The following is a 13,129-nucleotide window of genomic DNA, read 5'->3' as shown; positions in this document are numbered from 1 at the left end:
CAGGTGGCCGGGGGGGAGCGGCGGTGGGAGCCCCGGCAGGGCTGAGGGAGAGGCGGTGGAAACCCCGGCAGGGCTGAGGGAGCGGCGGTGGAAGCCCCGGCAGGGCTGAGGGAGCGGCGGTGGAAGCCCCGGCAGGGCTGAGGGAGCGGCGGTGGAAGCTCCGGCAGGGCTGAGGGAGCGGCAGGGCTGAGGGAGCGGCGGTGGAAGCTCCGGCAGGGCTGAGGGAGAGGCGGTGGAAGCCCCGGCAGGGCTGAGGGAGAGGCGGTGGAAGCCCCGGCAGGGCTGAGGGAGCGGCCCTGGAGGCCCCGGCAGGGCTGAGGGAGAGGCCGAGGGGAGCGGCGATGGAAGCCCCGGCAGGGCTGAGGGAGCACCCGGGCCTTGGCTGGGAATGGAGACGCCCGGCTCTGGCCGGGTCTGTCGGGGGTGCTGCGGGCACAGATCCGGGAAGGAAAACGGGCCCGAGTCTTAGAAGGGCCCCAGGTGATGTTCACAGAATCATCCCAGAACGGTTTGGCTGGGAAGGGACCATAAAGCTTATCCATCTCAAGCCCTGCCGTGGGCAAGGACGCGTTCCGGGAGAGCAGCCTGGCCTCGGCTGCTCCAGGGACGGGGAAGATGAAGATGAGGCGATCACAGGGAGGAAGGAGTGAGGGGGGCTGTGGACATTGCAGCCCTGCACGGATTTTTGTGGGGCTGATCCTGGCAGCTGCCACACACTCCCAGCCCCAGAACTCAGCCCGGAGCCACTGCTGGGCTCGCTGCACAATGGGGTTTGGTCCAGCTGCTTGTGGCTGCTGTGGGCTGGCCTGATGGTCTGGAAAGAACAGCACCAAGGCATGTATGCACGGACCTTTGCTGTCAAACTCTGGAGATTAATATGCCTTAATTATCCTTTGTGTGGCTGAGGGTGTTCTGCAGTTCATAGTGTCTGAACTCTGACCAGGTTCTAAGTTTTTGTTTAGGGTGTAATAGATCATGTGTTTTCCCCTACTGTTATTAAAAGTGACATTTATGAGTTGTTCAGATATTCTGAATTTGACTGAGAGGCTAAAACTGAATTCCAGGTTCATGCCCCATTGCTGTGTTAAAAATTCAGACAAAAGTCCAGACCCACTTAAAACGGGGAATGTGCACTGGGCAGCTCAGGTAGGTCCTGTTCTCCAGGTCTGTGGTGATCTGAACCCCTGGAGTACAGGGCAGTGTCCCTGGGAAGGACCATTGTTTGAGGAGATTGTTGAAATGGGTGATCCAAGACGTTAATAAATCATGTGATGAGGTGATAGGACTGGGATGCATTTCAGAGGTCTGGCAGCTTGTTAGAAGTTGCTGGTGTTTTGTTTAGATAAAGAAGAAAGGAGCTTGGTGTTTGTAATCCATTATGTGACTTTAAGGTATTGACATAAGATAAAGCAGAGGGTGACAGAATATTGCAGTGATTTAAATCCCGATGGAATCAGGTCAGGTGATGGAGTACAGGTACCTTGAGTAACCTGTGGGATTACCTGAGAGCTGATTAATGAAGGTGGAAATTCCCTTCCTCTTCCTCTGCTGAAACAGCTTTTCTGTGCTGTCCCAAGGTCCCCAACACCTGCTCCACCTTTTCTCTCGGAGGGTGAACGCCAGTCTGGCCAAGGCCAATTTGCCTTCTGTGGCACAGGGAATAAATTCATATTCTTACAGATTTGTGGAATCACACATCTCTGGAACAACTTTATCCACACCCACGAGGGTTGGAAGATGATCTTTAGGGTCTGTGATATGTAGCAAAAGGTGTTAATTCACCAAGCTACCAACTTGAAGTAATTTTAAAATCAGGATTTACTGAACAGGTATCTTGAGATAAAGGAGGTTTAGGAATTGGTTTGGAATACTTAGGAATATTCCATCCCTTCCCCATAGCTCATGTCAGGAAAATACATCATTCTCTTCAGCAGCAAGAGTTTGAGTGTCAGAAGATCAGTGACTGATGACACCATTCATGGCAGTGCAGCAGGGAGGCCCCAGGGTACTGCTTTAGCTCACTCTTGCTCCATGCTTTTCCTAGTTCTGTGTCCTACTGAGCAAAACTGCCAGCACCAAAATGTCTGTAGCTGGGCTCCAGGGTAGTAAGAGAGGAACAGGAGGTTTTGTGCAAGTCCAGTTGTAAGGAAATGAGCAGTATTTTTGCAGGGCTGGGGTAGTTTGGATGTGTGGTTGTTCAGGGTGGAAGTCTTCTGACAGAAGTGTTCTTGGGATCTGTGTTCAGTGTGTCCAAGAGTTTCTGGCTGACATCAGCATTGATTCAGGAATGAATTTCTTCTTCCTGGGCAAAACAGAGGCAAGTGGGCAAAAAAAAAGGAAATCTGACTACGTCATTGTGGCTGCTTTCAGCTGAGATGCTTTATTTTGGTTTTGAGTTTTGTTCCCTCAGGCTCCCAGGATGTCTGCCCAGAGCTCCCGGAACTCAGCGAGCCCCATGCTGCTGCTGGTGCTGCTGGGCTGTGTCCTGTGTCCCCCAGCACAGGCCAGCAAGGTGGGTGACCCCGAGCTGTGTGTGGGGCACAGCAGAGGTGGGGGGTGAGGGGACAGAGCTGTGTCCCCTCCTTCATGTGGCTCCTGTGCCCTGCAGAGCTCTGAGGACATTCGCTGCAAGTGCATTTGCCCCCCGTACCGCAACATCAGCGGGCACATCTACAACAAGAACGTGTCCCAGAAGGACTGGTGAGTGAGTGGAGCAGTCCCGGGGGGTCCCTGACAGCCAAGCTCTGGAGCTCCCAGCTGTGCTGAGGAAGGCATTCCCTGCCTGTACATTTGCAGAGGGAACTGCTTTGGTGGGTGATGTTCAACCCAGGCCAGGGGCATTTTTTGAACAGAAATTGAGGAATCTGGGATGATATGTTAACCCACCACTCTTGGCAGATGTGGGGTATGCTCTCCAGTCTCATCCACCTGGACTGGATCCCTCCAAAAGGTGCTGGGACAGTCTGTCCCAGGGACTTTGGGCCAGCAAGGCTGTGAGGGGAGCTCTTAATACCAGATCAGTGTTATCAGCCTGACAGGAAAGCTGGGACACAAATAAAGTCAGCCCTGTGTCCTTGCACAGAGCACTGGTTTCACCTTGTGCTGCTGCTGACTGTGGTTTGTTTGTGCTGCAGCAACTGTCTGCACGTGGTGGAGCCCATGCCAGTGCCTGGGAATGACGTGGAGGCCTACTGCCTGCTCTGTGAGTGCAAGTACGAGGAGCGCAGCACCACCACCATCAAGGTACGAGCTCTGTGTCCTGTGTCCTGCTGCCTGACATGTCACAGCAGCCCAGGTGACTGCATTGGGTTCCTGGAGAAGAGCCCACAAAGAGAAAACTGTCACAGCAAGTAGATGGTGGCAGTGCCAGGGGTTACAACTCTCTGACAGGTGAGGGGTGGTTGGTTGTCCTCTTCTCCCAGGCAGCCAGTGACAGGACAAGAAGACATGGTCCCAAGCTGTGCCAGGGGAGGTTTAGGTTGGACATTAGGAAGAGTTGCTTCACAAAAAGGGTGTTGGATACTGGAAGGGGCTGCCCAGAGACGAGGTGGAGTCGCTGCCCCTGGAGGTGTTCAAGGAACAGCTGGATGTGGCACTGAGTGCTCTCTGGGCAGGGTGACAAGGTGGGGATTGGTCACAGCTTGGACTCCATGATCTCAGACATATTCTCCAACTGAAGTGATTCAGGGATTCTGTGACTTCTGTGACTTCTGTGATTTCTGTGATTCTGTGTCCAAGCCAGGGGCATTCCTGGTAGTGAGGAGCTGTGTGGGAGCTCAGTCTTCTTGCTGGGGATATGTGACAGTGCTAAGCACCTCTGACCAGGGCCTTATCTGGTCTCTTATGTGCAGACCATGCCCTCAGTTGGCACAGTGAGAGCATCAGCATAGTTTGTGCAGTGATGGCACAAGCTTGGCCTCCTGGCAAGAGCAAGAGACTCTTGTGAGCAAAAGGAGAAGAGATCACACAGAGGCAGCTGCAAAGGACCTTCCTGACCTCTGTGGTGCTTCTTACCTACACTGCTTATCCTTTCCCCCTGCCCTGTCCTCAACTGCAGGTGATCATCATCATCTACCTGTCCGTGGTGGGGGCCCTGCTGCTCTACATGGCGTTCCTGGTGCTCGTGGACCCCCTGATCCGCAAGCCAGACCCCTACACCCAGCCCCTGCACAACGAGGAGGACAGCGAGGTGAGGGGGCAGGGGGACAGGGGAACAGTCACCTCCTGCTTGTCTCCTCTGATCCACTGAAGGGCCAGCATTGTGGTTTAGGGACAGTTACACAGGTGTAAGACTCAGATCTCTGCAGGTCATGCAGAAACACGAGGAATATTCAAAGCTCTGTGAAACGAGCCCAAGGCAAGCCCTGCCCTCAGAGGCAGAGGGAGCTTTGTAGCAACTGGCCTGAATTTGCTTTGTCTTTGTTTTTAGAGGGAGCAAAGTCAAACAGATCCTGTTTGTGCAGTGTCCCAGGTGGAGTTTTGTGGTGCTGAGCTTCCAGGGAAAGATGAGCTTAAGTGTTGGCTGAAATGTCCTCTAGACACTTAAAACATGGCCTATGAGATGCTGTTTGATCCTGCTCTGGGGCTGGGCCCTGAGCTGTATCCAGGCTGTTTTTCCTTGTGCTTCTCCCCAGAGCACAATTTCATTCAAACCCCATCTTTTTGTGGGATGCTGGTGTACAAACCATGGGCAAAATGATTAGGACCCAGTAGCAAAGAAAGAGCCACTCTCTATCTTTGTCACACACCAGTTTAGGGAGAGGACAAATTTCTTGCTGCATAAAATCCAGGCAGTTAGAGCACTGTGTTGGACTGTCCTGTTTGGACTTTGTTGTGAGTATAAACTATTTGGCCTAATTCCTTCATACTCTGATGCAAGTGAGGAGCAGCTGCTGCAGTGTTCACAGTCCATCCATTGCCTCCCTCTGCTGCAAAAGGAGATGAATTGCACCCCAAAGTCATGGGTTTGCACCCTCCTCTGCAGCAGTAATCCAGATCCAGATCCAGGTAAATGCCTGGTGTCAGGGGAGGTTTATCTCACTCCAGGATGCTGGACTAAGTCCACTTGTTCGTTTGCCATGATGGATCTCCTGGTTTTAGCAGATGTGATTCACTTTGGCTCCTTGCAGACTCCAAGAGTGAATTTCCAACAGAGCTTTGTGCAGTTCCTCCCCTGGGGACTTCTGTCTGGAGTCATGGGTGATCCCCAAGGTCAGGGACTTGGGGCTGGTGTTGAGGAGCTCTCAAAAGGAGGTTTTTCATCAGAACAACTCAAACCTTGAACTGCTCTTTCAGGTGCAGTTTCTCCCCAAGTCAGCTCCCTCCCCCTGTGCTTGGGCTGGGCATTGCCAGGTCTCCAGCCCCGTTCTTTTCCTTGTAGGACACTCGTTCCCTGGCTGCAGTGCCCACCCTGGCTGGTGCCAGGGCCAACACGGTGCTGGAGCGGATGGAGGGGGCGCAGCAGCGCTGGAAGCGGCAGGTGCAGGAGCAGAGGAAGACGGTGTTCGACCGGCACAAGATGCTCAGCTAGGCTGGGCTCTGCCACATCAGGACACCCCAGTGTTGGAATGGAACTCCAACCCTCCCTGATTCACCATCTCCAGAGGGAGCAGCAGCCCCAAAGGCTTCTCTGCTCGTGTCCTCTGCCGTTCCCTTGCCCAGCCTCGCTGGCCCTGGGCCATGTGGAGCTCGGCTGAACGTGGGACTCCCTCAGCCCACCCCAGCAGAAACAGGCTGGGAACAGAGAGCTGGGAGCTGGCTGAGTCTTCCTGGGATAAAAATACTGGGAGAACTTTGATGTGGGATAAATTATGTGATGTTTCTCCAGGATGCAGCAGCCACCTCCTCCCTCAGTGTGCACTGATGGTCCGTGGGCATTGTGGTGCTGAGCCACATAATGCAGCACAGGAACAAAGGGGAGGGAGTTTCTGCCAGTGGGCACTGCTGCTTCCACTTACCCTGATGTAAATGGAGAGATTTCCATACCTCTGGAATCTGTCCAGGTTTACACCAGCATAACTGAGACTGCAGCTTGCTTCTGGGCAGGTGAATATCACAAAACCTGTTAGTACCTACATCAGTAAGAGTCCAACAGATAAAAAGCTGATTTACATTTCGATCTTTTTGTGCTTTACCGGTAGATAAAAACCTCCTGGGGTGAAACCTCTCCATTTACACCTACACTGGTGACTCTTGGTGTTCTCCCAGGGTGGGCAGCAGCATTTGTGTCCAAGAGAACTGGGGCAAAGGCTCTCCTGGAGCACTGGAAATGCCTGTCAAGGCCCTGGACACTTGTGTCATTCAGAACACTCCCAAGAGCTGACAGGACTTGGGCTGTGTGAAGGAAGCTGCAGTGTGTATTGATCCCATGGAGAACATTTGGAGTTTATGGTGTAGCACCTCTGTATTAAATGCAGACACAGATCTATTACCTGAGTGACTTTTTGTCAGGGGAAAATCCCCATCTTGCCAGGTCTGGGGCTCTCTATCTGCCTCCCAGTGCCCAGCAGGTGATCTGATGGCACCTGAAGGCAGAGCTGTGGTTATGGCACTGCAGGAGTGTCCCTGGCACTGCTCCCTGCTGACAGCAACTGTCCTGCTCCAGGCTGGGAACACAGGCAGACCAGAGTCCTGCTTGGCACAGGTCAGTGGCTTCACTTCTCTGGGCTATCCCGTGGGAAAGCTAAGCACACTGGAATTCTACCTTTGCAAGAAGCTGAGAAATTGTAGCTAAAAGCTTAACTGGGAGAGGTGCCAGTCACTGCCCTGTGTGTTGGGGTCTGCAGCTGCTGGTGGAGCATGCTGCCCTCCAAGCTGACCCTGCCAGACAAACCCCAAGAGCAGCCTTTGGGAGCCTGTGTGTACCCCAGTTAGCCTTCAGCAGCTCACTGGGCTGAAAGGGGCCGAGAGCTTCACATCATCCCGAGGTCACAATTTCCTTGGCTCATCTTTCCCTAGTGCTCAATTGGAGGCATTGCTCCCCTTTGTATGAGCCCCATCTTGGCTGTCCTTCCCTCTCGGTGTGGATCCCGCATGGACACGAGGTGAGGCACTGGGAGCTGGTTTTTCCCTTGGAGGGAGAGAACCAGCAGCCGTGTTTGGAGGCACTGCTCAGGGCCGGGCCAACGGGTCCCTCTGCTGGCCATCGCCCCCAGTCAGCACCGGGACATGGCACCAGTGCAAGCTTGCTGCTGCCACAAACCTGCTGAACCTGCAGGAGGGGCCCTCCCCTCACCCCTCCAGGAGCAGCTGGGAAATGGGGTCAGAGAGGAGGGAGTTAGAAACCAAGAATTTTGGAAAAAGTTAGAAAACTTAGAGCAGGTTAGTGGAGAGGCTGCAAAAAATACCACTGCCTGATTAATTACTTGGTTTGTTAATTAGTTGATCAGCTTTGTCCTGTACATCATCTGTCCTGGGAGGAAAGGTTTTCTACTGCCCAGCCTTGAATTCCCAAGCCCCTTCCCCTCCCTGTGCCCCCTCCCTGGCTCACTGGAGCATCCCCCAGGCAGGCACATCCTGATGGGTCCCACTCCTAAACCCATCCACAGCCCACAGCAGTGGTTCCCATCTCTCCAGACATGGGGCTGTGGGAGTCAATAATTTAATTTCTTATCCAAAAAGGGAATGTGAAAAATAAAGGACATCTTAGAACCAAATGCAGGTGCTTTGACATCCTGCCACAGCTGTTGTGCTCAAGTGCCTGCTGTGGTCCAGATGTCGATGCTCTGGATGATGAGCCACTCGCTCTGGTCCTGGGTCACCCGGATCCTCACACACTCCACGGGCCCAGGCAGGACGGTCTCCAGGCCCCGCTGCTCCAGGGTCCCTCTCTTGAAGGAGCCCACGGGGACATAGGAGGAGCAGTCCTGGCTGTGGTCCCGGCTCCAGCCCAGCTCCAGCAGCCCTGCGTGCAGGAAATCGCCCGGGCGCTCCACAGAGCCCGTGCGCACCCGGACACGGCTGACGTGGGCTGGCTGCCGGAACACGATGGAGAAAGTACTACCAGCTGCTGGGGCTTTGCCCCAAAAGTAGCCCTGTGCTGAGCTGTAGGCCTTGTGGGGCTCGTAGTTCTCAAAGACAGACATGCTGGTGTGCAGGGACGCCGGCGGGTTGTCTGGGAGGTCCGAGGCGTCGGCCTGGAAATCCTCGTCCTCCAGCCGGTTGACAGTGCCCTGGAAGGAGGAGTAGAGGCCCATGTGCTGGAAGAGGGACGGCCTGAAGCGGATCACGTCCTTCTGGGCAAGCAGCTGGCGGAAGTGGACCAGCAGCCAGTCACAGGGCATTTCCTGGTAGAAGAGGAGGAGGAAGCGAGCCAGGCGAGGAAGATCACTGGAGCGGTAGAGCTTCCCAATGTAGCCCAGCTTGGAGAATTCGAGGGTGGCCCAGTTGGAGCCCTGCTGGGAAGCCAGTGCCCTGCGGATGGCTGTCAGGAAGGACCTGGCGCTCCACACGTCGTCCTCGATCATTAGGTAGTAGGAGGAGAGGTTGGCGGCGAAGGCAAGCAGGAAGGCATAGTCCACGTTCTGCTTGGAGCGGAACCTCACTCGCTCCTCGGCGTCATTGAAGTTCCTCTTCAGGCCTTCCAGGGTGGGGTAGAACTCGGGGGGAGCGTGGATGAGCAGGAGCCGACCCAGGAGGATGTGGTGAGCAAACTTGTGGGCGACGGTGGCGGCAACGCGCACGTTCCAGCCGGGGTCGGTGTCAGCCAGGTGCACCACCACCACCATCTCCTGCAGCTCCTCCTCCGTGGACTGGCTGAACAGGGACTGGAGCGTGGCCAGCAGGTAGAAACCACGGGGCCTCTGCACAGATGCCATTCCCACTGCCAGGAATTCTACAAGGCAAAGGAAAGGCTTGAGCAGGCACAGGGAGTGACCTGGGATCAGCACAGTGATGTTCCTCCCTGCAAGATGTAATGAAAGGCCTCCAAAATCCTCTTCCCGTGGCCAGCCTGCAGGGTCAGTGCTGCTTGTAACCTGTCTAAGGCTGCTGGGTCCTTCCTGAAGCTGAAGCCTTCAGTGTCTCGGGGGGGGCCCAAAATTGGCCCAAATGGCAGCAAGAGGCAGGCTGAGGAGGCAGGGGCCCCTCTGAAGAAAAATTCCTGAAAAACACCTTAAAAAAGCCAAACCCAAGTAACAGTGCAGAGAGAGTCTACAGGGCAGGAATGGCTTATTGGTATGGCTGCACATTCTGGAAGCGTTCCCCACTCCACACCTCATGGAGATGCACCCACCTGGGACCAGGCACCTTCTGTCCTCCCCATGGCCCAGCAGTAGTTCAGCTTCTCTTGCTGCTGGTTGGGGCAGCACCATTCCTGTGCTGGTTCCAGCACAGCCTCACAGGTTGTCCTGAGCTCCTTCCCACAAGGTTTGCATGGGAATTGTTTCTTGTGCACCTGTCCAAGAGCTTGGCCCACTTCTCCCACACTGTGGAGTTGTCCCAGTGATCCAGCTGACCATCTCCACTGGAACCTCAACCCCAGGGAGATGGGATCTCAGCAACCCTCTCCAGAAAGGTCTGGGAAGCCCAAAACACCAGTCACCCCAGTCCCAAGGTGCAGAAACTTGGACCCTGTGTGGAGCACATGGAGCTTCCCCAACTCCTCCATCCCACAGTGAGCAGTGAAGGCTGTGGAGGTTTTGGAGGAGGTTGTGGGCAGGTCCCCACCCACAAAGGCTGGACACAGCCTCTCCCTGCCCCAGCAGCAGTGATGGGACAGGTCTGTGCTGGGATGTGCAGCTGTGCACACCCAGAGTCCAGGACCACTCACTTTTCCGGGGAGCCAGGGAGCCAGCAAGGAGCTGGTAGGAGACGTTGTGGAGTGCAGAGAGCTCGTCTGTGTCCCTGAGGATGTGCTGGGCTCCCTCTGGCTGCAGCAGCTGCAGGATCGTGTCAGGAGCCAGGCCCCTGAGCTCCACCTGCATGGGAACCACAGGCAACCAGGTCACATCCCAGAGCACCATGCAGCAAGAGGGGATGACAATAGGGGGACCCAGAAGCGAAGGAGAGCCCCTGGATTAAGGGGTCCATCTGCCCAAGGCAACCCCAGGGAGAGAAGGCAGAGCTGGGGGTTGGGGGTGACATGGGGCTGGGAAGAGAGCAGAGCTGAGGTCAGGGTCCACGTGGGGCAGAAAGGAATAGAGGATACTCCAGTGGCCTCTCCAGTGGGACATCACTGGCTGGGGACTCACCTTCAGGGGATCCTGTTCCTGCCGGCTGCCCCCATGGAGGAGGAGGAGGAGGAGGAGGAAGGAGGCAGTGAGCAGAACCATGAGGGAGCGTTTCAGGGAGCATCGCATGGCCCCTGCTGGCTGAGGCCTGGGGAGATGGGACATGTCAGGGCACAGTCTGGGGAAAGCCACCACCCCCTGGATGGGGATACACCCCTGGGACTGCCCCCCTGCCCTGAGCACCCACAGGTGCACACACTGGGGCAGCCATGGGGCATCAGGCAACACGTGTGCACTGTTCCCTTCGGGCAGGAAGGGACAGGGACACCCCAACCTGACCAGGATGAAATCAGCCAGGTACAAAATCCCCCCAACCATCCCCAAGCCCCCTCAGCTGCCCTGGGACACCCCAAGCAGCACCCCAGAGCTGGGTGCAGAAGAAATGCAGGTGACAATACCTTAGGAAAAACTTTTGGGTCGTGGGGACACCCCAGACCAGTCACCAACACCCCAAGCCCTGGGAAACACTCAGGTCTGAAAGGGGCCCAGGCTGCTCTTCCAGCACTGTGAGGAGGAAGCAGCTCCCCACCTTCCTCCAGACAAGCACCAGCTCGCCCTGTCCCAGCCCTGTGCCCTGACTGGCAGGACAAAAAAGGCATCCCTGAGGAGACAGTGTCACCTTCAAGGAAGTTGCAGTGAACTTGAGGTATTTTACCTTGTAGCAGAGGTATGGCAGGAGGCTAAAAGGCTCCTGTCTTTGGCTGGGTTTTTTCAATTATAAATGTGACAGTGCTGCCCTGGAAGAGAAACAGCTGAGCCCAGGTGAGTGCCCAGTGTGACAGGGCAAACACCCTCAGCCCCATCCACACTGCACACAGTGCCTTGCCTTGGCTTGGTCAAAGCAGCTTTGAATGCAAATGTGGAGGAAAAGCCCTCCTAAGCCTTCCCAGGACTGTGCCCTAAAGACTTTCTTGCCCCAACCACTGCTGTGCAGGGGATGCTCCAAGCCCACCCACAGGCTCCACAGATAGGAGCAGAGCCTCTGGGGCCACTGCTCTGGAGCATATGCTGGGCTTAATTTAAGGAGAACCCTCCAGTTTTTGTGCCTAGGAATCCTTTGGAGGGGTTGTCAGCTCCTGAAGAGGCTGGTGCCAAGCAGGTGCCCCTGATGTGATCTGCAGCCACTCCGTCCTTGGAGCAATGACCCCGTGCAGGGACACGTCGCGTTCCTTGGAGATAAACACTTGGAGCCAGGGAGCCGTGCTTCCAGGCAGGGCAGAGACAACAGGCTCCTGGAGCTGCTGGAAATGCCTGCACAGGCCCCAGCAGAGAGTGGGGCCTCTCCATCCCTTACAGCTCTGGACACATGGGGGACCTCACCAGCTCGGGGGGGAGCAGCATTAGGGACCTGTCACACCCTGACACCACCCTGGACATGCATGTCCAAGCCTGGACCTCCAGGATCTACAACCAGGGCCACGGTGAGCTGGGAAGGGCGAGGCCTGGCCACATGGGGAACAGGTGACAAGCACAGAACAGAAGGTGAGAGTGCAGCCACATAATTAGCCCCCCTAATTGGGCTTTGGATTTCTGCCTCCATGGAGGAACAAAGCAGCCCAGGTAAGTGAACACAGCCAGGGGTACAGCTTCCTCCTGCTCCAGCTCCAAGTGCCCCCACAGCGTATCCCTGTCCCCACACTGCTCCAAGCTCCTCATGCACTTTCCCCACAGCTCAGCACCCCACTGCAGACGTCTCCAAAAGCCACCACTGTGGGGACATTTGCCAGGAGGAGCTGAGAGCCACTTGCTTGGAGCCAAATTCCTCTCCAGCCTGAGTCCAGGGCAGGGGGAAGGAACAGTCCATTCCCAGCCTCAGTCCTACGAGGTTTCCTCTGTGAACACTCCTGGTGTGCAGGCAGCTCCAGCTGCTTCTGCCGGCACTGGGGAGAGCAGGGCTGGTGGCACAAGGAGGAGGGAAAAGCCAGGGCTCCTTTCCCACTGCCAGGAGTGCCTTTTGTGCTGGGGGAAACTGAGGCACACACAAATGCTGTGTCACCCAGCAGGGTATAAACACTCAGTGCCCCGCCCTGGGGATGGAGAGGGGCAGCAGCAGCAGCAATGTGTGGGGGACAGTGTAAATTGTGGCCATTCGGGGCTGTGTGGGATGGGGACCCCTGGGAGTCAGGCCAGGGTCTGGCCCCATGTCCCTGGGTGTCTCTGCTCCATGGGTTGTCCCACAAAGGAGGGGAAATGCCCTGTTCCAGCAGCACACGGCTCCGGGAGCCAAAGCTTTCGGTCAGCTCAGGTGTCCCACACCTGTCCCCAGCGCAGAGGGCTCCCTGCGGGAAGGGACAATTCCACCGACCCTGTCCCCACCACTGAGAGCCGGGGAAGCCCCCGGCCAGCCCCCTGCCCTCACCCCCGGGTCCCAGACACCCCTCCCATGGCAGCAGGACACGGCTCCTGGCCAGCCCCGCTCTGGGCGCCCCGCCGGGGGCAGACACTCACGGGTGGGCGGCAGCGTCGCCTCTCTGGGGCACTCGGCCCTGGCACTTCCCCGGGCTGGCCACACTCTGGATCCTCGCTCGGCAAAGCCCCACCCCGAGCCCTCGCCTGCCTCCCTCAGAGGAGGAGCGTCCGCCGCCGGCCTCTGCCCCAAGAGCTCCGCACAAGCGGCCAGGCCGGCGAGGGCCCCCAGCCCACCGAGGGAACGGAGCAGCTCCAGGGACATCCCAGCATGGGACGGGTCTGTGTCCCCCCGACCCCATCCTCCAGTCCCCCGGGCACCACCAGCCCCCGCTGGGGGCTCCTGCCAAGCCCCAGCATCCCGAACTCCAGCACAAACCTGCCATCTCACCGAGCCAGGGGCTGGGGACACGGGGCTGGGGACACGGGGCTGGGGACACGGAGCGGGGACACGGGGCTGGGGACACGGAGCTGGGGACACGGGGCTGGGGACA

At 56.8% G+C, this 13,129-nt stretch overlaps 2 protein-coding genes across 9 annotated transcripts in view; one reads left to right on the top strand and one right to left on the bottom strand.

Moving 5' to 3' along the window:
- The first annotated feature begins 2,228 nt into the window (after positions 1–2,228).
- TMEM9 (transmembrane protein 9) lies at positions 2,229–6,427 on the top strand. The gene is made up of 5 exons (XM_015650674.3): positions 2,229–2,512; positions 2,609–2,700; positions 3,135–3,243; positions 4,058–4,189; positions 5,381–6,427. The coding sequence occupies exons 1-5, from the start codon at positions 2,420–2,422 to the stop codon at positions 5,528–5,530; spliced, it is 576 nt and encodes a 191-aa protein (XP_015506160.1). The 5' UTR covers positions 2,229–2,419; the 3' UTR covers positions 5,531–6,427.
- Positions 6,428–7,578: 1,151 nt separating this feature from the next.
- LOC107214888 (alpha-1,6-mannosyl-glycoprotein 4-beta-N-acetylglucosaminyltransferase-like) overlaps positions 7,579–13,129 on the bottom strand; it is a 10,105-nt gene continuing 4,554 nt past the window's right edge. For 2 of the 8 annotated variants that reach the window (XM_033519996.1, XM_033519997.1), the window contains exons 3-6: positions 10,885–10,966; positions 10,191–10,317; positions 9,770–9,917; positions 7,585–8,833 (exon numbers count right to left, since the gene is read on the bottom strand). In XM_033519996.1, the coding sequence (XP_033375887.1) occupies positions 7,692–8,833; positions 9,770–9,917; positions 10,191–10,298 (1,398 nt within the window). In that variant the 5' untranslated portion in view covers positions 10,299–10,317; positions 10,885–10,966 and the 3' untranslated portion in view covers positions 7,585–7,691. Of the gene's footprint in view, positions 8,834–9,769; positions 9,918–10,190; positions 10,318–10,884; positions 12,573–12,677; positions 13,043–13,129 lie in introns of those variants that run through there. The other 6 variants (XM_033519998.1, XM_015650668.2, XM_015650671.2 and 3 more) reach the window with 5 other exon arrangements.

Source organism: Parus major, chromosome 26 (assembly GCF_001522545.3).
Source record: "Parus major isolate Abel chromosome 26, Parus_major1.1, whole genome shotgun sequence".
Classification (NCBI taxonomy): Eukaryota; Metazoa; Chordata; class Aves; order Passeriformes; family Paridae; genus Parus; species Parus major.
Note: the sequence above shows the minus strand (reverse complement) of the source record. Positions and strands in the feature narration are given on the sequence as shown.